The 22,510-nt window shown below is 36.8% G+C and overlaps 1 protein-coding gene across 1 annotated transcript in view; it reads right to left on the minus strand.

The window, feature by feature from the left end:
* Nucleotides 1–5,231: 5,231 nt before the first annotated feature.
* Nucleotides 5,232–22,510, minus strand: part of Hook1 (hook microtubule tethering protein 1) — a 53,752-nt gene continuing 36,473 nt past the window's right edge. Inside the window, exons 16-22 of the mRNA XM_042683066.1 lie at nucleotides 15,931–16,024; nucleotides 14,213–14,247; nucleotides 13,775–13,857; nucleotides 13,093–13,193; nucleotides 10,494–10,595; nucleotides 8,377–8,445; nucleotides 5,232–6,426 (exon numbers count right to left, since the gene is read on the minus strand). Of these exons, the coding sequence (XP_042539000.1) occupies nucleotides 6,256–6,426; nucleotides 8,377–8,445; nucleotides 10,494–10,595; nucleotides 13,093–13,193; nucleotides 13,775–13,857; nucleotides 14,213–14,247; nucleotides 15,931–16,024 (655 nt within the window). The 3' untranslated portion in view covers nucleotides 5,232–6,255. The remainder of the gene's footprint in view (nucleotides 6,427–8,376; nucleotides 8,446–10,493; nucleotides 10,596–13,092; nucleotides 13,194–13,774; nucleotides 13,858–14,212; nucleotides 14,248–15,930; nucleotides 16,025–22,510) is intronic.

Below are 22,510 nucleotides of genomic sequence, written 5' to 3' on the forward strand. Positions count from 1 at the left end.
ACTCAGTAACTGATTCCAAAGATAAGTAGCTGTAACATCAGATAACAACTCAAAGGTCTAGTTTTAAAGTGATCAGTGACCTCAGAGATGATACAAATAAACGGATAAGTGACGTTAAAAAATCAATTTATAGGAAGTGGTGCTATGGCCCAAGTGGTAGAGCACTTGCCTTAAGCTGAAGAGCTTAAGCCCAGAGTTCAAGCCCCACGACCATGAAATAAATATTAGTATCTGAATAATAAAAAAATCAATTTATACTAAGAAAGCAACATGGTTGCTGAAACTGAAAATTGTGTAGAAAAAGCAGAAATGTTAGGAATAAAACGTCAATGAATTGGATAAAAAATACAGTTAACAGAATAATCAGCAGGCAAAACCTTACAGAAAGAACAATATCAGAAATGGGAAGCTAATTGCACTCAGGCATTAACAAAAAAATAGCTATAATTGCTTACTGGAACACTGGGATACAATCAGAAAACCAGATCTAAGAATTTCTAGGGTAGGAGGAGCTTTGGTACAAGGCTTTTCAATGAAATTATAGCAGAATATTTCCCAAATCTTAGTAATGATATAGACACTCACCTATAGGAGGCATTTCAAACCCACACAGACGTGGAAAGAACAGAACAAATAATATCATAGCATAACACAAATGTTAGATTGAATTGTTCCAGTTCAGAGCTCCTTATTCTGGGTAATTTGAATCCATGTTCCAGGGCCTCGGTAATCATATTTGGCTCAGAATAATTTCATTGCAGTTATTCAGACAGTATATTCAAGCTAGATGTCTAGGTTGAAAGTGCCCACTCCAACTTTCTGTAAGCGATATCCTATTGTCTGCACTGTCCAGTACTGCAGCAATTCAGTCATTTTTAACTATGGAGCACTTCAAAAGGGGATAGGATGTCTGAAGAATACCATCTTAAGTGGTTAAAAAAATTCACTTAAATATGCAGGATTAATAGCCATCTTTTTGTTCAGGACAAGTATAGAACCCTCTTGAGAATTCTTAGTCAACTAGATACAAAACAATTTGCTGTAGTTTGGAAATATAAATGGATAGTTTTTTTTGGGGGGGGGGGGTGGATCTTGAGGTTCTACCTACAGTGAGACTTGTCTCCATCCATCCTTGAACATCTTCAGTGCGAACTTCATGTAAAGATTTCTTAAACAAATACTGAATAATCTTTTAACAGTGGGAATTCAACTTTCCCAAGATACATCCCAAGAACATGGGCTCTTAACGCCTGACCTTTTCTAAAATCAACTGCAATGTCCATTTCAACAATTCTGTATAGATCTCAAGATGTAAGGGTGGTGGAAAAAAGAACCCTCAAATAAAGTAACTTTTATAAAAAGTTTAAACAAAGAGAAATCAGATCACTCTCCCTCCTCATATTTTTCCACCACTCCCTGCCCCTGCCCTTCTTGGAACTTCAATAGGTTTTTTGTGGTTATTTTTCTTTTCACATATGTATAAAGTACTCTGACCACATTCACCTCTTCATTCCCTCTTTTTTAATCCCTTCCCACCTTGAAACACAACCTTTCTTACATCTCTTTGAGGGCTACTTTCTGCAAATGAGAACAGGAGATGCTTGCTAAGCAGCAACTCTTTTATAAAACTACTTGAAAAAAAAACCCATTGTATGCATGTTTTCCCCTGTATACAACTAATATGCTAATAAAATAATTCCTGGGCTAGAAATTCATAGCTGATCGGCTTAAAGACTCATTTCTGGGATTTAACTTCCTTATTGCTCAACTGTTATCTAAAGATTGCTTCAAGTACATGCCACACCAGACTAGGAGGCAAAGGGTTAGGGAAAGTATGTCCCATTTTTTGGAGGGGGAGGAGGAGGTTGCCCATCCTGGCCTTCAACTCAGGCCTGGGTGCTTTTGCTCATAGCTAATGCTCTACCAATGAATGACACAAGTCCACTTCCAGGATTTTTGCTAATTTATTGCAGCATCTCACAGATACTGCAGTATCTCACAGATTTTTTTCTGCTAGGGCTGGCCTCAAAGTGTGACCCTCAGGTCTTGTCCTCCTAAATAGCTAGGATTACAAGTGTGAACCACATGAACCCAACCAAGGATGCCCAATATTGTGGCATGCAACATATCAGAACCATTCACAATCCCAGAAGTCAGTAAAATGCACTACCACCTAGTTATAAAGGAGTCTGAAAAGTAAGGTTTAGTAGTGGTTGTTTTTTTTTTAAATTTTCTGGATTATAATGTAACAAACTAAAAATTGGGGTTTTATTACTAAAGGAAGAAGAAAGAATTGATAGTAAGAGATAAACAGCAGTATCTATGTTCTGGAGTCCACATTAATGAAAGAAGCCTACACTCCAGTGGTGAAACTGGAGATATAGAAGGCCACACCAAACATTACCTTTATACATCTTTCATTCATAAATTTAAAAGAAATTCAAGTCCTGGTGTGGCTATGATGCTAGCTACTCAGGTGGCTAAGATCTCAGAATGATGATTTGAGGCCCAGCCCAGTAAGACAAATCCAGGAAACTCCATTTAGTAAAACATTGAACGTGGAAGTATAGTTCAAGTGGTAGAGTGCTAGCTGTGAGTGAAAAAGCTGAGTAAAATACAAGGACCAGAGTTCAAACTACAGCACCAGAAACACACCCTACCTGCAAAAACGTTTTTTAAAGCAAAACAATTAATGCAATTATTTTTCTTCATAAAATAATACTTTTTATTCTCTATTTATTCCAGCACATAAATGTGTATGTGTGCCCACTAGAACAAATCACAACTCAAAGACACAGAAGCAGAAAGTTTATTTACTTAATACATTTCACAACTATTATATTGGATAGTCATCATTTAAAATAATATTCTAGATACTTACAAAAATAAATCAAGTATTGCTTCTATTTTTCAAGTGTCAAAGACTTTGCCATAGAAAATAGGAAGGACCTTTAACAAACTGAATGTTACATGTAAGCTATCTCCAGCTTAGTTACTGCATGAGTGCTTTATAGATTGTGCTTTACAATTTCCAAATTCCTTTTTGCCACGTACAGATTCACAGTAAGAATGTATGCAAACATCCACATTGACACATTTTACACAGGAATGTTTTTCATTAAATATGCCCAGTGAGAACCAAATAAAGACAGTGCGCTCTGAGTTCATGCTGCAGGTGCGTACTGCACAGACACAGTGTGGTGTGGAGGCATTACATAGCATTCAGATTACCCAAAGTGGGGATGCCTTATGAGGGAGAAATCAATTTTGTATTTCTAGATGAGACATTCTTAACTATACTAAATCATAGCCTTATTCATTGAAAAAATAAACTTCTAATATTTCTCAATACATTAAGTTAATCTCAGCATAAACATCACTCTAGTATACTTACACTTTAAAAAGAGAAATGACTATTCATAGAGCAAATGCTCAGAATTAAAGATCATTTCCAAATTGGTCTGTGGTCTGTCTTCATAATTACCAGGGCATTCAATTTAAGCCTCCCTTACAACACAGGTTTGTATACCTCATAGTTCGTGATGAATATTTATAATGCTTTACCACCCACAGGGTGTCAATCTCATTATTAACCAGATGTGGAAAACAATCTCACTTCTGATCAGTTCCTGAATTTCTGACTAATTACAGTAATACAGAACTTTACATTAGTTTTGTATAAATACTCATATCCAACATTTTAAATTCAACTTATCACCTAGGAAAATGAAAAATCAGACTTGTTTTTCCTCTATTAAGAAAAAAAAGGAATTTAATTTCATGCCATTACTCAAAAATTACATGATTTAGAAATTCCAAGTATAACTGAAAATTAATGAGGAATTGAATTGGAAAACACTAATTTATGGAAGTTGATTTGTTACAATAAACTGCACTAATGGGAAGCTTGAGGAGCTTGTAAAATCTAAATTAGTAGCAAATAGAAACGCCAACGGAGTAGATATACCTAAAATATACCAAAATGCTATAATATTAGAAAATTTTAAGAAACATGCTAGAATATTTTCACTGTCTTACTTCATTTCACTAAAAGTCACAGGCAAGTCACAGACACTACAAGAAAATACAAAAAATTCAACAACAAAACTTCACAGATAGAAAAAGAACACAAACATCAACACCTACAGAGGTAGTCAACAGAAGTAACCCTGATAAAACACAGTATCCTAGTAGATGTTCCTGAATCTCATAGACCCAAACCTTAAATTCTTGTTTTCAGTGGTTAAAAGAAAATTACGTGGCAAAAGTTTTAAACCACATTATCTAAATGGTAACACTGCAAATGATACAACACTCACATATGAAAAGAAAGGCTGGGAAAAAAAATCTAGACCACAGGTCAACCAGTTGTTGTAAATAACATCATACTGAACCTTAGACATACCTATTTTGTTTATATATTGGTACAGCTTCCTTTACACTAAGGACACAGTATTTACAACAAAGATCATGTAGTTCACACAGCAGAGAAACATTTTATATCTGTTCCTTCACTGAAAAGATTCTTGAGGGGCTGGGAAGGTGGCTCAGTGGTAGAGCGCTTGCCTTGCATGCATGGGGCCCTGAGTTCGATTCCTCAGCACCACATAAGCAAAAAGAAAAAAGAAGCCGGAAGTGGCGCTGTGGCTCAAATGGTAGAGTGCTAGCCTTGAGCTGAAGAGTGAGGGACAGTGCCCAGGCCCAGAGTTCAGGCCCCATGACCGGACCCCCCCCCCCCCCCCCCCGCAAAAAAAAAAAAAAAAAAGATTCTTGATCTTTGGGCTGGGAATGTGGCTTAGTGGTAGAGTGCTTGCCTAGCATGCATGAAGCCCTGGGTTCAATGCCTTGATACTATATAATCAAAAAAATAAATAAAGTTAATAAAAAAAGAAAATAAAACTCAGTTAAAGAAAGATTCTTGATCTTTAGATGTAACTGTTGGTAGGCCCACCACTAAAAAGATTAACTATAGTTGATACAATATACAGTATTCAACCATACCCAATGTAAGATACTAATTATGTCACAAATCAGTCTCTCTTTTTATCTGGTATAGTTAATATTTCTTCGATTTTTTTGATCCAAAGTCAAAGAGCATTTATTTCTAGGTTATAAAAAAAATTTAGTGTGACATTGTCCAATGAACATAATTTGTATCTGGAATGTCCGATGCAGTGGGCACTTCTCACAGGAGGCTGCTGAGTGCTAAAGATGTTACTGATACAATCACATAATCCAACTTTTCATTTTATTTAACTTGCCACATGTTGCTGTAGCTACAATACTGAACAACAGAGATTTAACACAACTTCACTAACATTCCAATATTGTGATTTTTAAAGATGACACCCTAAATTAGAAAGTAACACCTTTGAAAATACCAACTTTGGGCAGAAATGAATACTACAAACTCAGCCCAAGACAAACTCCTCAGTAAGTAAAGAAAAATTAAACTGATGCTAAGCTGTTTTGTCACTGCAACATCTCTTGTCAATGAAGATATAAAATGATTACATCATGATTCGTTTATAAAGCAGAATCCATGATGGTTTTATGCTTAAGAGGAGTAGCTAAACTCCTTATTAATTACATTAAAGAGTGTGAAAATCTTTCACACAATTTCAATTTGTTTCCTATCAGAAAGGCACCTCTTAGAAATGTCAGTTTGTTTCCCACCCTTAACATTTCAAACTCTTCAGAAGCCCTTGTGTACAGTAGGAACACAGGAAACTGTGACCTCTTCAGTCTTTTTTAACTATAGCTAAGTTAATACAACAGTCAAATCTTTCAAGCATTATACCTTCCACAGCATAACAAAATATACCCATGACAGATGTAGCAGAAGTAAAACCTTATATATAAGCCAAAATAAATTAGTTTTATGATTCTCTAGGTGCCTATCTCAAGGCTTTTTATATAGACAAAAACATAAAATGAATTTAGACCCATTTCAAAACTATATACTACAGATTAAAAAGTGCAAATTAACTTACTGATAGTTAAAAACATTAAAAATACTCCTGAAAGACAAATCTTTGAGACATGTGCTTAATTATATATTCCAATTATTCAAATGTGCTCCCCCTAAAGAGATAGCCAATTCTATACCTTGTTCTTAAAGTGAGCTGGCGAAATTAATTTGATGTGTTTTGATTTTAAAATAGCTGGTGTCAAGCATCTTAATCTTTTTTGTTGTTGTTGAAAGGTACAAACATTTTAAGGGCACTTCTGTTTGTTTATGGTTTCCTTTGCTGTTTAATCGGAAGTTGTGGCAGGAACTTTTGCAGAGAGATTTCTTCGGGTGTGGGTGATGTGCCGCTGCTGTGCTAGGAAGGACCGGGCAGGAGTGCACGCGACAGAGTCTTTGCACGTACCACCACCACTCACAAGCCGAGACTCCATCCCCAGTTTCTGGAACGCTAGACTCTAGATAGGAACAAAAACATATACACATAAATAACATAGCTAAATAGGTAGTCTGCAAAGAACTCACATTTAGTCCTCAAAATAACTATAGAAACCCACAATAAAATAAAAAAATCACTGGGCGCCAGTGGCTCACGCCTGTAATCCTAGCTACTTAGGAGACTGAGATCTGAGGATCATGGTTCAAAGCCAACCCAGGCAAGAAAGTCATGAGAGTTATCTCCAATAAACCACTAGAAAACCGGAAGTGGTGCTGTGGCTCAAGTGGTAGAGCACTCGCCTTGAGCTGAAGAGCTGAGGGATAGCACCCAGGCCCAGAGTTCAAGCCCCAGGACTGACAAAAAAATAAATAAAAAATAAAAATCTAAAAGCTGACTAAATCTGTACATGTCAATTTTAGTAAGGCAGCACTAAACCCAGTTTCTTTTCACTAAACTTGAAATTACTATAATGAGTAGCTTAAAATAACGTAAGAATTAGGCTTAATTACAGAAATAGGAAGAAATTCTAAAGCAAAATTTTTATGTTAGGGCTATCACTCCACCAATTATGAACAAACTAACACATAGAAAAGCTTAGATTGGCCAGGTGCTGATGGCTCACTCCTGTAATCCTAGCTACTCAGGAAGCTGAGATCTGATTATGTGGTTCAAAGCCAAACCAGGCAGGAAACTCTGTAAGACTCTTGTATCTAATTAACCCAAAACTGGGCATGGAGCTGTGGCTCCAAGTTAGGGTGTGCTAGTCTTGAACAAAAAAGCTGAGGGACAATGCTCAGGCCCTGAGTTCAAGCCTCAGGATCGACAAAAAAAAAAAAGCCAAAAAGAAAGAAAATCTTAGATCGATGGTTTCTGAAGTGCAATCTATGGATACACTGGTTATTTATCAGGGAAGGCATTACTCTCTCATTAGAGCTCATGATGACAATTAGTTAATATACTGTGCTACACCTTTTTGACTTAGGCATAAGAGGACCACAGAGGAACAACAAAGGTACACTCCCTTATCTCAATTAGAGTGGTTAATGTATAAGGAACAGTTCTGAGAAAACCTCACCAAAATTACAGACCTTCTAAATTAAGTCAGATTTTACCATAGAGAGAAAGGAGGGCAAAAGCACTGAGCGCAAGGGAAGCATGCTAACTAGTCAGGGAAAGAGCACTACTGCAATGTGCTGAAGCTCAGCATCCACCTAAGGGTATACACTGATAATCCTCACACAAAACAACAGATACAAATTACTGCCTATTCAGATTAGACTATTCAAGAGAACCTCACACATCACAAAATCTAACACTGTTTTTTTCTTCTGGCCTGGATGTCGTCCCTAAGCTTTTTTGCACAAGGCTAGCAATCTACCACTTGATCCCCAGCTCCACTTCTGGCTTTTTTCTTGGTTAACTGGAGGTAAGAGTCTCAAGTCTTTCTGCCTGGAATGGTTTCAAATGGTGATCCTTAGATCTTAGCCTCCTGAATAACTGGGATTATAGGCATGAGCAACCAGTGACCAGCATGAAATACAGCTCCATATCCTACTAATGCTAATAATTACAACACAACATTCAAATTACTTCATACTATTTTATTTTTGGTAGGACAGATGAATAATTATTGAAGAGTTCTGCTTGAAGAATTTGCATTATGCATTTTTTAGAAACCCTTTATGAATACAAATGAATGTTTCATCTCAAATAAAGCAATTAAAATATGGTTATGCCTGTGCATATATATGTATTAACTAGAGGTTGAAAAGTCATGAAATTAATCAATTACGATCAACATTTAAGGAAACAATATGCAGTGTACAATGTCAGAATAACTTTTTTGTTTCAGTTATATAAACACATTAGCCTAGTTTATGGCATAAGATATATCTCTTTGTATTGTTCCTGGTCAAAGTTTGATAAACAATGTCCTAGACTTCAAATAATTGGTTAAATTTCAACTCACCTTATTGTACCAGGCAGAAACAATGAGTTTTTCTTCATAATCGCGAAATTTTGCTACCTTACACTCACTCTGGGAAAAATTATATGAGAATCATTAAAACACCATAAATGCTTATATACTTCATAAACTGAAACATGTATCCAGTTTCATTATTACAGAATAAGAAATGTACATTTGTAAGGCAATGCAGTAATCAAAATGCAAACCAAGTCACAACCTTTAGATTAAAATGTATAACTAATCTCTGTACCAACAGTTTCATAAAATTCTCTCTTACACACACACACACACACACACACAGACCACACACACACACACAAAATGACTCTTTACACTGTGGTTCCCTGTATCTTGGCTTCAATATCAAGACAGAGCTTCATTTGTGTAGGAGTCAAGACTAAAGAGTAATAGAATAAAGTTAAAAAGTAGGAAGAATACAATAAAAATCACTTGCAATCCTTAGCACAAATAGTTCTTTTTCAATTCCTGATGGTCTGTATTCTCTGTAGAAATATTTATGTAACAGTGCAGATACTGATATACTTTTCTTAATTACTTGAACACAGCTAATTTTGCAATTCCATTGATAGAGTTGGCCTATACTCTTGAAATACTTGCATGATGCTGTTGATGTAGAAAGCACATTATTCAAGTTCAGGCAGCCTCCTGCTGTCTATATTGTATTTCTCTTTCTGCAGTGTGTAGAGATGAACACACTGAAACTAAACACTTACATGAGGTAGACATACTTTTTCTCAAAACTTTACATTTAAGAGAAAAAATTTTATCATTGTACTTTTTGGGGACATGCTTCAAAGATTTGCAGTGGAGAAAACAACAACTGATACTTCAGAGATCATCCAGCTGCCTTACTATTTTACAGAAGTACAAACTAAGGACCAGAGTAGGAAGGTGAGGACTTTAAGATATGTTGCCAATAACCTCTTATTCATGTAATATTTAATGCTGAAGATACAGCTTTGTCTACTTCAAACATGTGCCAAAATAAATAAATAAAACCCATTTCTCTGTGATAAATCCAGGAGTTAAAGTACACTGATTCACTGTGGAATGTAGAACTGCTTCTGTATAAACATTATATAGAATGTTTTATAGAGGAAAAGACATTTGAGTTGGATCTAGAAGAATAAACTGCATTTCTTATGCAGACAATCCTTTCCGGTGCCTTTCAGACATGTTCTGAACAAGCACGCATAAGCTTGTATATATTCTGGATGTACAAAAGAGATGATGTCAAAGCTGTGATGAAATATTTCCACTAGAGTCCATACATCCTTGCTCAAGAACAGTACCCGGAAAAGATACATGAACACAATGTGTTTTTCTAAAATTGAATATTCCTAGTTAATTTAAACAGCAATCATTTCTAGGCCAGAATATATTGGCTTGAGGAGCAGCCCCAATAATTACTAGTTTTGTAAAAACACTTTGCAAAAGAAACTAGAGCACACAAAATTACAAAACCTAAGATCACACAACTTCATACTGACATACTAGAGTTTATAAAAATACTATAACCATCAGCAAAACTGAGATTATGCATTATATATTACTATAACTATGTAATTGCTACTTTAGTTACAGAGATAATTAATGTCATGCCATTATTGTTAGAACTCTAAATAATAAACATGATTGCTACTTCAGCTCATGAGGGAATAACTGGGATAACATGATCACTTTCTTTTCCTAAAACATCCCAGCTAAGGATTTTTAGGCTCAGACGAAAGACAAGAAACCTAGATAACTCAAGGCAGACAGTACTTTGTGGAGAAGGCAAGCAATTACTTTTCCCTCTTTTTCTGTTACTTTTCCTTCTTTTTCTGAATGAAATCACTTCTGCATAATTTTAATAGAAGCATGATAACAGTACTCTACAAAAAGGCAAGTATAGCCATACGATTTGCCATTAGACTGCAAGAGAACAACCCAGCAAATAAAAAGGGCATAGAAACCTTGCTTTACCCCAACCTTCTAGGTTAGTGAAGCAGTAATAAATGTGTACTTCTACTTCTAACATTTTATGATGCCTTATCATTAATGGTAAATATATGACAAAAGTAAAAGTAAGAGATAAAAGAAGATAGAAGTTTTACCTCCAGAATCTCAATTCTTCTTTCTTTCTCCGCTAACTGCTTTCTAAGTAGCATTATTTCAGCTGAAGCTGGATTTAACTTGGGATCTAAAGTTTTTATTACCTGTTAAAAGAAAATTTATATTTACTTTATCTTTTATTAAAGTGCAAAAAACATTAAGAATATACTCTATAAAAACTGTAAATGGCAGTAGAAAATTACCAAAAAGTCATCCAGAAGCTAAAGGTAGTTTATTTACAATAAAATCATTTACTATAGTCAGGAAATGGCATAAAAATTCATTGCAACAGGGGAGAGAACCTTATCATCCAAACAAATTTTTTTAAGGATCAATACTTAGAGAGTTGCTCAGCCTTTTTGCTGCCCAGCCTTTGAGCACTGAGATCCTGAATTAAGTCTTTTATATTTTTCTGAATGGAAAATAAGAAAATTACAGAACTTGCTGATTTTACAGGCTAATGGTATGAAGCAATTCTTAGCAAACTCTTGGTAAAGTCTTGTTTACTGTCATTACCACCTTACTATATATATATATAACCCACTATATCAGACTAACCAACACTGATAATTCTACCTGCAGACAGAAGAGCACTGTGTCACATACCTAGATGAAGTACTAAAAGTTGGTTAAAAGGAGATATTTGATAAGAATGTTGTACGAAGACTTGAAATATGGAGATAGCATTCTGTCAAGAAACCAATTTGATTTAAAAAATCGGTATAAATTATAGGCAAAATTATTTTTCTATTTTTATTTTTATTTATTTTTTATTTTTTTTTGGTCCGGTCATGGGGCCTGAACTCTGGGCCTGGACGCTGTCTCTCAGCTCTTCAGCTCAAGGCTAGTGCTCTACCACTTGAGCCACAGCATTACTTCAGTTTTTTTTTTTCTTTTTTGCATATGTGGTGCTGAGGAATCGAACCCAGGGCCTCATGCATGCAAGGCATGCACTCTACCACTGAGCCACCTTCCCAGCCCTATTTTTCTATTTTTAAAGACTTCAAATTTTCAATGAGGTAAGATATTTATAAAGGAAAAGGCCAGAGGTATGATACCATGATTGCTGGGGTTAATGAATTAAAAAATCACTTCCTGAGTGTCAACTATATGGCAGATACAGTGGGGGGGCTGGGGACACAGGGTTGCAAGGCCTGCCTTCATGAAGTTTACATCATAAAAGCTCAGTACATAAAGAGAGAGAAAGAGAGAGTGTGAGTGAGTGTGTGTGTGTGTGTGTGCGTGTGTGCGTGCATGCGTGTGCGCGCGCGCCAGTCCTGGGGCCTAAACTCTGGGCACTGTCCTTGATTTTATTTTTATGATTATTATTATTATTATTGCTCTAGGCTAGCAGTCTACCACTTGAGCCATAGGTCCACTTCTGGCTTTTGTGGTGGTTAATTGAAGGTAAGAGTCTTCTGCCTGCCCAGGTTGATTCAGCTTTGTGAGTAACTGGGACTACAGACATGAGTTACCAGCACTCAGCTCACATAAAAAAATTTAAATTAGCTATAAAGAACAAACCATAATGCTATCTCTATATGATAAAAAGTATGGCTATCATGGTCATGTTTTTTTAGGTCCAGCAGGACTTGAATTCTGTACCTGACACTTTGGCTCAGTGGTTAGCACGCTACCAACCAAATCACGTCTCCAACCCCTGTGATATTCTTATATATTCTGAATTTCCTATTCTGGGTATCTGTTTCTCTCAAACTACTCCTTTAACTTTGTCTCATATAATAAAAGAAAAAAAAATCATGTTCATCAAAGCAATAAACTCTCTTTAAAGTGATAACATTCAATTATGGCCAAAGAGGAATTTACTATCACTGTTCTCTTATACCCTTTAAGAATGTCATAATTCCATTTCTAAGAAAAAAAGTTCACTAACCAGAATAAAGGAAAGCTTTACACATAATATGTTGCCTACAGCTTATTTCTAGGAGTAATAACTGAAATACATGCAAACAACTATAAAGAAAAGAAGATATATTAGCATTATGTGTGCATCATAAAATCCTTTAATCCCAAGAATAAAAAAAGTAGATGAATACTCTCTAAGCAAATACTTGTAAACTGTACCCATGAAAGTAAAACAATACCTACTAAGAATTTAATCAAGTGAACATCAGAACAGTATTGAACTGTGTGGTATAAAGGGTAAAATATTTAAGTCCAGCCTCGGTTACAGTGAGACACTGTCTTTAAAAAAGGGTAAAATAATTTCAATCAAGTTTAAAAAGTTACAATTTCACAAAAGCTTTACTAGGACTCTAGCAAATATTATTCTTAGAAAAGTGCTAAGACTCCAGTAAATAAAATTTTGAGTATTTTGCCAAGAGCAAATGAAACTCCATTAAGTTACAGTAGTCCCATTCTCTAGTGAGTTACTCTAATTAGTGTTGAAGCTGCCCCTGAAGCAATGTGTTTATTTTATCTGACTCTGAGGCTTGACAAAGAGACACCTGAGGTATCTGACACGCAAATTAGTGCAGAGCAGTGACTCTTCATGGACGCAACAAAAGCAGGACAGTCAGAAAAACAGAGCCAACTGAAATATGAGCACAGAGCTTGAGCTGTGTGAAATAAATAACTCACATTCCTTGCTTTCTCCAAGTACATTTTGTATCGTTCCTCCATTGCTTTCATATCTTCATCTTTCTTCTGAAGAGCAGCTTCAAGTTCACTGATCTTTTGGACTTGTAGTGAAAATAAAATGAAACATAAATAATTACTTCCTATTTAGCATATTCCATTCTCACCAAATACTATGTACATCAAACTTATTTTTCAAAGACTGAGAACTAGAAAAGGAAACTTCATTTCTTCTTTGCAGTGAATTCTTATCAAAACTTTTGAGCTACTAAGCACATCTTCAGTAACTCTTCACCTATACTCTAATTCAGCTATTATTCTATCAACAGTTTGAATAAAGAACAAATATAATTTTGAATGCATGCCCTACTATGACAGAAAACAAAGCATACTTCTATTGTTTGAAACTTTCTTTGAAATTGTTTTATTCAAATTTCCATAATATTAATTCTAGAATATATAATAATGTTTGATACTCCTATATACCAATCAGTTGATGTTTTTAGTTTTACATTGCTTTCAGATGACATATCTTAATGAGCTTAAGCACAAAAACTATCATGGTTCCTATTTGCAATATATGTATCTACACATTGTACAAAGATGTATACACAGCTCATGTATCCTTTAACTAGAAAGGAAAGATCTTTAGATAAGAGTCTGATCCAAATTTTTAAACACCTACCATTCTGATTTATATCTGGCTGAAGATCTTCAATGAGCTCTTGTTTCTTCTGTAATTCTTCATGGACCTCTGTCAGTTTTTCCCTAAGTAGTAGAAAGAGCATGGAGCTTGGAGTAAAACATACCTAAGGATGGAAACTGGTCTACACCCGGGTAACATCTGTAGAACTGTAGAAGGCCACTTTTTGTTCTTTCATTTCCTCCCCTATGAAATGGGGATTATACTTATCTACCATAGAAGCTGTGAAATGCAGAAGTTTAGGTGGCTGCCAGGCAGGCTGAGCCATGAACATGTTAATTTCCATGTCTGACAGCAGTGGTAAGCATTCTGTATCAGGGCATGTACCTTAATTTACCAAGTCAGAAAAGGACACAAATTCCAGAAGTTTCTACAACCTTTTGGTTCTCCTATTTGAAATGAAACATCAATTTTACTTACATATGAGCTTCCAACTTCCGCTTTAGTTTGCTGGACTACAAAATTAAAAAAAGTTCCTGTAAGATGACTATTTTAACAAAGGCAAATTTTCCAGACATCAAAATTTCTTTACCAACCTTTTGAAGGTGAACTATGTAAAACTACACATGCTTTTGAATTTTGTATATTTTGTAAAAAGCATACTTTCAAGAGCATAAATTTTGTATTTTTTACATTAAAATAGGAAAGAAAAGGCAATAGGAAATGAAAGACTTTGGTAACAAAAAGAAATGTCTCATATTTTTGTAACATAATTCAAATTAAATTTGAGTTTGAATAGCAAATGCAAGCTGAATGTGATATATTGTGGAGTATCAAACACTACAGTATCTACAGAATCACTCAAAATTATTACAAATTTTAAGTTCTACCTTCATAATAAAAATGTTTATCACTATAAATGTAAATATTAACATAAAAAATCAAATAACTATATTTCTTTCAAAAACCAAACTTAAATGTAAAATACCCTGTTTTAAATAGAAGCACTTTATCTGACTACATTCCTATAATCCTAGCACTCAGGAGGGCTGAGACAGGAGAACTGCAAGTTTAAGGCTAGTCTAGGCTGTATGATGAGTGTGTAGCCATCCCAGGCTACTGTAGTGACATCTTGGGTCAGAAGAGCAAAAACCAAAACAAATTAAAAAAAAAAAACACCACACAGTACTTCAGATTGCAATGGTACTTCTGCAGTAAGTGTACATGTGCCAAGATAAAAATATAGAGTCTAAAAAATATAATTTGGGTAATTATTAATTTAAAATGAAAGATGAAGAAATTTAAGACCAAATACTGCAATCTAAAAATATAATTCCCCAAACAGATCGGTGGCTTAAAAATATTTGTATTAGAGAGTACAATACCGTATATATGCACATATGAGATGCCGCCATGCATGAGACGATTTCTATGTTCCAAGCCCCCAGGGAAAAAAGAGAAAATCATATAAAGTATATAAAAATAGAAAGGAAATGCAACCCTTTCCATTTTTCTCCTCATCTCTACATAGTCTGCAAGTTCCTCCCCCATCAGTATCTAATACCCTGCCTAATTAGAATTGATGTCTCTCAACATAAAACCAGCCCCACTCTTTTTGTTATTTTAAAGTAAATACACCCTCCTTCTCAATAGTTATTTCCTTTCCTACCCATATTTAGAGCTCAAATTATGAGCTCTAATTATGAGAAAATTCTCTAAGACTTAGGCTAGATTTGATCTAAGTCTGCTAATGTCTGCTGGCATAGTGTCTGTCAAGACTGTGAGTGTGCAAAGAGGTATGAAATAAGGGTTGATGCCTTTAGGAGTACTGATGTGCTGTCTCTCAAGAGTCATTATAATAATTTATTTTCCTATTAGAAGGTTTCTGATCGTTGATTACTCTCATTTGGACTTATCTCCTCGAGAACTACTGGAGCTCATGTTTCCAATCAAGAATTATCGTGAACTTAGGTGGGTGTAACTAAGTAGGAGAGATAGAAATCACCATATAATGTATATGATCAACCTACAGGCTTCAAGTGGCAAAATCAATGCATCTGTTATGCAGATATATACGGTATTTTAGGGGTACCCTCAAGGATAAAGGCTGCAGTTTCAAATGCGAGATTAATTTGAGTACATGGGACAATTATAGAGAAACTATACACAGTAGAACCATTATGCTTTCTATTACTTACACTTTCGCCTTCAGACTTGGAGCCATGCTCCTGTAAAGATTTTTGGAGGTCTTCAATCTGCTGCTGCAATTCTCGAATGCGTTCTTTGCTCAGCCTATGAGTAGATGTATCATGATACATTTATATTTAAAATCAAAAGCACTTAGGGTTCTATAAAAGTGTAATCATGTAGTTTAATTTAAAAATATACCTATGATAGCATAACAATTGCATAACAATTGTTTGTTATGCTTAGAAGGCTACTTCTAACAACTTTTAACAACTTTTTATTTCTCTCTTAAGGGCAGATATCCAACTCTTTTCATTTAAGGCAAAAACATATTTCTGCACTGTACTCTCACTGGTTGAAAAATTAGAAAACCAAGTCAATTTTCCTTTATTTGGTTTTTTAATGAGTAGAAGCTTGGTATCTTTTTCTGTTTCAATTTCAGTGTTTTGAGAGAATAGAAAAGTCACAATTTTCCAATCATTTCATGGATTCTGATATAAACTAAACAAATTGACATTGGAAACTACCATGTACTTTATTATTTTTTTTTTATTGTAAAGCTACTATACAGAGGGTTACAGTTACATGAGTGAGGTTATGAGTACACTTCCTCTTGAACATTGTTACCCCCTCCATTGTTTTCCCCCTACCATCCCCTCTCTCCCTCCCTTCCCCGAGGTTCTTTTTTTTTTGATTGTGATTAAATGATTACATAATTTCAAAGTCACAAGTTCATTCTAACTTCCCTGGAGCAAATTGTCTACCACAGTCTGTAATATATAACAGTGTTCACATGTTATATACCATATTTGTGATCAGCAGCACGGGGATATTTAGTAGTGGTTCAACCAGATGAGCGGGAGTTCTTTGTTTCTTAAGTCCTGTTAGTTTTATCGTATCACCTAACCTTTTGGATTTAGCATCCACTTATCAGGGAGACCATGTACCGTTTGTCTCTTCGTTCTTGGCTTACCTCGCTCAACATGATTCCTTCTAGCTCCATCCATTTCCCTGCAAATGCCATTATTTTGTCATTTCTAATGGCTGCATAATATTCCATTGTGTATAGATACCACAGTTTTTGGATCCATTCATCTGTGGTGGGGCATCTAGGTGGTTTCCATATCCTAGCTATTGCGAACAGTGCTGTAGTAAACATGGAGGTGCACGTGTCCTTGTATATTGGTTCCTGTTGTTCAGGGTAGATGCCTAGAAGTGGTATGACTGGGTCGTAAGGGAGGTCAATCTTTAGCTTTCTAAGGACCCTCCAGACTGCTTTCCAAAGTGGTTGTATAAGTGTACATTCCCACCAGCAGTGTAATAGGGTTCCTCTTTCTCCACATCCCCTCCAGCATTTGTCGTTGGCTGATTTGTGGATGTGGGACATTCTGACTGGAGTAAGGTGGTATCTCAGGGTTGTCTTTATTTGCATTTCCTTCACCACCAGGGATGATGAACATTTCCTCATGTGTTTCTTTGCCATTTTTATTTCTTCATTTGAGAAGTCCCTCTTTAGTTCCCTTGCCCATTTAGTAATTGGTTTGTTAGGTTTGGGAGGGATTAGTTTCTTGAGTTCCCTGTATATACAGGATGTTAACCCCTTGTCTGATATATTGCTGGTAAATATTTTTTCCCAATTAGTTGGTTGTCTTTCTAGCTTAGTTACAATAGATTTAGCTGTGCAGAAGCTTTTTATTTTAAGGTAGTCCCATTTGTCGAGTCTCTCTCCAACTTGTTGTGACCCTGGGACTCTGTTCAGGAAGTTCCTTCCTGTGCCTATTAGTTCAAGTGTCTCTCCTACTCTGTCCTGCAGTAGTTTCAGAGATTCAGGTTTAATGTTAAGGTCTTTAATCCATTTTGAGTTGATGTTGGTGCATGGTGATAGGCTGGGGTCCACTTTTAGTTTTCTGCATGTGGCTGCCCAGTTTTCCCAGCACCAGCGGTTGAAGAGGCTGTGTTTCTTCCATTGTATGTCTTTGGCTCCTTTGTCGAATATCAGCTGGCTGTAGGCCTGTGGATTTATATCTGGATCTTCTATTCTGTTCCATTGGTCTTCGGGTCTGTTTTTGTGCCAGTACCATGCTGTCTTTGTTATAATAGCTCTGTAGTAGAGTTTGAAGTTCGGCATGGATAGCCCTCCCATATTGTCTTTATCCCCTAGAATTGTTTTGGCTATTCTAGGTCTTTTGTTGTTCCATATAAATTTTTGGACTGTTTTCTGTATTTCAGTGATGTACGTCATTGGGATTTTAATAGGAATTGCATTGAATTTGTATATTACTTTTGAAAGTATCACCATCTTTACTATATTAAGTCGGCCTATCCAGGAGCATGGGAGGTCTTTCCATTTCCTAGTGTCTTCTGCAATTTCTTTCTTTAACTTTTTATAGTTCTCATTAAATAGTTCTTTTACATCTTTGGTTAGGTTAATTCCTAAATATTTTATTTTTTGGGAGGTTATTGTGAATGGGGTTGCTCCCTTTATTTCCCTCTCTTCCTGTACGTTATCAGTGTATAGGAAGGCAACTGATTTTTGTGGGTTTATTTTGTATCCTGCTATTTTGCCGAGGTGACTTATGATTTCTAAAAGTTTGGGGATGGAGTTTTTGGGATCGTGGAGGTATAGTATCATGTCGTCTGCAAAAAGGGATAGTTTAACTTCTTCGTTCCCTATGCGGATCCCTTTAATGGCTTTTTCTTGCCTTATTGCCCTGGCTAAGGGTTCTAGGACCATGTTGAAGAGGAGTGGAGACAGTGGGCATCCTTGCCTTGTTCCTGTTTTTAGGAGGATTGATTGTAGCTTTTCCCCATTAAGTATAATATTGGCTATTGGTCTGTCATAAATGGCTTTTATTGTTTTTAGAAATGTTCCTTCTATTCCTATTTTCTCCAGAGCTTTTAGCATGAATGAATGTTGAATTTTATCAAAGGCCTTTTCTGCATCTGTGGCGATAATCATGTGATTCTTGACCTTGGCTCTGTTGATATGCTGGATTACATTTATTGACTTACGTATGTTAAACCATCCCTGTGTCTCTGGGATGAAGCCTACCTGATCATAGTGTATTTTTTTTTATGTGTTTCTGGATTCTGTTAGCTAGAATCTTGTTAAGGATCTTTGCATCTGTGTTCATCAAGGAGATTGGCCTGTAATTCTCCTTTTTGGTTGGGTCTTTGCCTGGTTTGGGGATGAGTGTGATATTGGCTTCGTAGAATGAGTTTGGGATAGCTCCCTCCTTCTCTGTTTCTCTGAAGAGCTTGAGGAGTATGGGTATTAGTTCTTCTTTAAAGGTCTTATAGAATTCTGCTGTGAATCCATCTGGTCCTGGGCTTTTTTTTGTTGGAAGACTTTTGATAGCTTCCTGTATCTCATTATAGGATATTGGCTTATTTAATTGGTTGACTTCTTCTTTGCTCAGTTTGGGTAACTTGTATTTCTCTAAAAATGCATCCATTTCCGCCAGATTTTCTTCCTTTAGAGAGTATAGCTTTTGAAAGTAGTCTGTTAGAATTGTTTGGATATCTTGGGTACCTGTTGTGATGTTTCCCGTGGCATCCCTAATCCTATTAATATGGGTTTCCTCTCTTCTTTTTTTAATTAATCTTGCCAACGGGCCATCAATTTTGTTTATTTTTTCAAAGAACCAGCTTTTTGTTTGGTTTATTTTGGTTATGGTTTTCTGATTTGCTAATTGGTTAATCTCTGCTCTCAATTTGGTTATCTGGCTTCGTCTAGTAGCTTTAGGTCCCATTTTTTCTTGTTTTTCTAGCTGTTTTAGTTGCAACATGAGATTATTTACTTGGTCTGTCTCCATTCTCTTGATGTGGGCACCGAGGGCAATAAATTTGCCCCTCAGGACTGCTTTTGCTGTGTCCCACAAGTTTCTTTGTGAGGTGTTTTCATTTTCATTGAGTTGTAGGAAATGCTTTATTTCTTCTCTGATCTCTTCTGTTACCCAGGCCTTGTTAAGGAGTGTGCTGTTCAATTTCCATGTATTAGAGAAATTTCTGCGGTATGCTTTGTTATTGAGAGCTAGCTTGATTCCACTGTGGTCAGATAGGATACAGGGGATTATGTCGATCCCTTTGTATTTGCTTAAGTTCCTTGCATGAACTATGATATGGTCTATTTTGGAGAAAGTTCCATGAGCTGCTGAGAAGAATGTGTACTGTGTTGTTTTAGGGTGAAATACTCGGTAGATGTCAGTTAATTCCGCTTGAAGTATGGCCTCACTTAATTCGGTAGCTTCTTTGCCAATCCTCTGGTTGGTAGACCTGTCCTTTGGTGAGAGTGGCGTGTTAAAGTCTCCTAGTATTATCGTATTGGGATCTATTTTATTCTGTAAGTTTGAGAGCATTTGTTTAACACATCTGGGTGCACCGATATTTGGGGCATATAAGTTGATGATGGTTATGTCCTCCTCTTGGATTGTTCCCTTTATTAATATGTAGTGTCCGTCCTTGTCTTTCTGTACTGATTTTAATGAAAAGTTTATTTTGTCAGATATCAGGATAGCTACACCTGCTTTCTTATTGGGGGCATTTGATTGGTAGATCCTTTTCCACCCCTTCACTCTGAGTTTGTTTGTATGTTTGGCTGAGAGGTGGGTCTCCTGAAGGCAACAGATGGATGGGTCTTGTTTTCTGATCCAGTCCTCAGTTCGTTTTCTTTTAATTGGCGAGTTCAGCCCATTTATATTAAGAGAAAGTATAGAGAGATGCATTGTTGTCCCTGCCATTCCGTTTTCCTAAGTTTTTCTTCTTTCCTTTCCTCCTGTGCTTGCTCAGTTAGACTTTGAGTAATGCCTGTTTGGGGCAGGTCCCAGTTCCTGGTTGCTTTCTTCAGGTTGTGTCCCCCCTCTTAGAATTCTTTGTAATGCTGGCTTAATGTTTATGTATTCATTTAGTTTTTCTTTGCTATTAAAAGTTTTCAGTTCTCCATCGAATGTGAATGCTAGCTTTGCCGGGTATATCAGTCTGGGTTGGCAGTTATTGGCTCTAAGGGCTCGTATGGTGCTTTCCCAGGCTTTTCTTGCATTCATTGTTTGTGTGGAGAGATCTGCAGTGATTCTAATTTTTTTCCCATTGTAGTATAGCTCCTTCTTCATTTTTGCTGCATGCAGGATTGTTTCCTTATTATTCAGATCCATCATTGTTACTATAATGTGCCTAGAAGTGTTTCTCCTGGAATCTTGCTTGTTGGGTGTTCGATAAGCTTTTGTGATGTAGTTAAGATGGTCGTTTTTGAGGTGGGGAAAATTTTCATTGACTATCTTGTTAAATAGGTGTTGCATTCCCTTGCTCTGGAATTCCTCACCTTCGTCCACTCCGATTATGCGAAGGTTAAATTTTTTAGCATTATCTGCTTGCTCTTGAATTTCCTTTTGGTTTGAGTGATTTTTCCATATCTGTCACTTTTTGGTCCAGTTGGTGTATTCTGTCTTCTGTATCTGACACTCTACCTTCCATTTCATTCACTCTGTTGACCGTGGCTTCTATTGTGGTTTGCATGGTGGAAATGGATCCCTTTATGGATTCAATGTTGGTTCTCAGAGTACTGATCTCACCTCTCAATGAGGTGAGATCAGTATGCATTACCTCTAATTTGGCGTTTATCTCACTTCTTACTGAGGTTTGTGCAGCTTCTATTTTTGCATCCAACTTTTGTTTGATGTCCTGTATATCTTTTGATAGTTCATCCTTGTGCTCTTTCAATTTCTGATCCATTTCTCGCTTTATTTCTTGAGTCATTGCCTCCAGCAACCCTTGGATGTAGTTTTTGTCTTCCATTCCTGCTTTGCTCCCACTGGGGCTCTCCCCTGCGTGGCTGCTGGCTTTTGAGGTGAGCTTGCTGTCCTGGGTAGTGGTAAACCTTGTGATTTTTCTCTGTGATTTTCGCATGGGGGTTCAGGAGACTGCTCTTCAATCTTGTTTTGGTGTGTCTGTCTTTGCTTGGTTGCTGATTCTGTATTGGTAGAGAGAGTCTGTGCCTGATCTGAATTCTGTTGGGAGCCTATTTCCAGCTGCTATTCTGACTTAGGATTCTCAGCTCTCTGCTGTAGCAATTCCCGCCTTTGGAAGGGTTGAGCAGCCTAGACTGCTTGTGTTTGCTCCTGCGGGTGCTCTTGGGAAGATCAGATGCTCTGGATGCACTCTCCCAACTACTGGAGTCTGCTATGGGCTCCTGATGTGTTTTTGTTTGTTTTGGGCTGGTTGTGGGCTTGAACTCTAGGTTTGGGTGCTGTCCCTCAGCTCTTCAGCTCAAGGCTGGCACCCTACCATTTGAGTCACAGCCCCACTTCTGACCCTTTTTGCTTTGTTCAGGTGCCAGTCCACAGGCCTGGTTCCGGCCCCAGCCTGGAGCGCGCTCGTTAGGCCTGTGCTAATGTGTATACCACCTAGGTTATGCAGCCTGGAGGACACAGTTCAAATTTCTTCTACTGTTGGTAGTCTTAACCCAGGGGCGCTGTTCCTGGCTTGGGCATTTAAGCTCCCTTCCAGGGGCGCTCTTGCTCTGGCCTGGCCAGCAGAGTGTGCTCCACTGGCTGGTGGAGCTCTCGAACAGTTCCCAGTTTTAGTGGGTCCTGTGGT

Source organism: Dipodomys spectabilis, unplaced genomic scaffold (assembly GCF_019054845.1).
Source record: "Dipodomys spectabilis isolate Male_0828 unplaced genomic scaffold, ASM1905484v1 ptg000002l, whole genome shotgun sequence".
Classification (NCBI taxonomy): Eukaryota; Metazoa; Chordata; class Mammalia; order Rodentia; family Heteromyidae; genus Dipodomys; species Dipodomys spectabilis.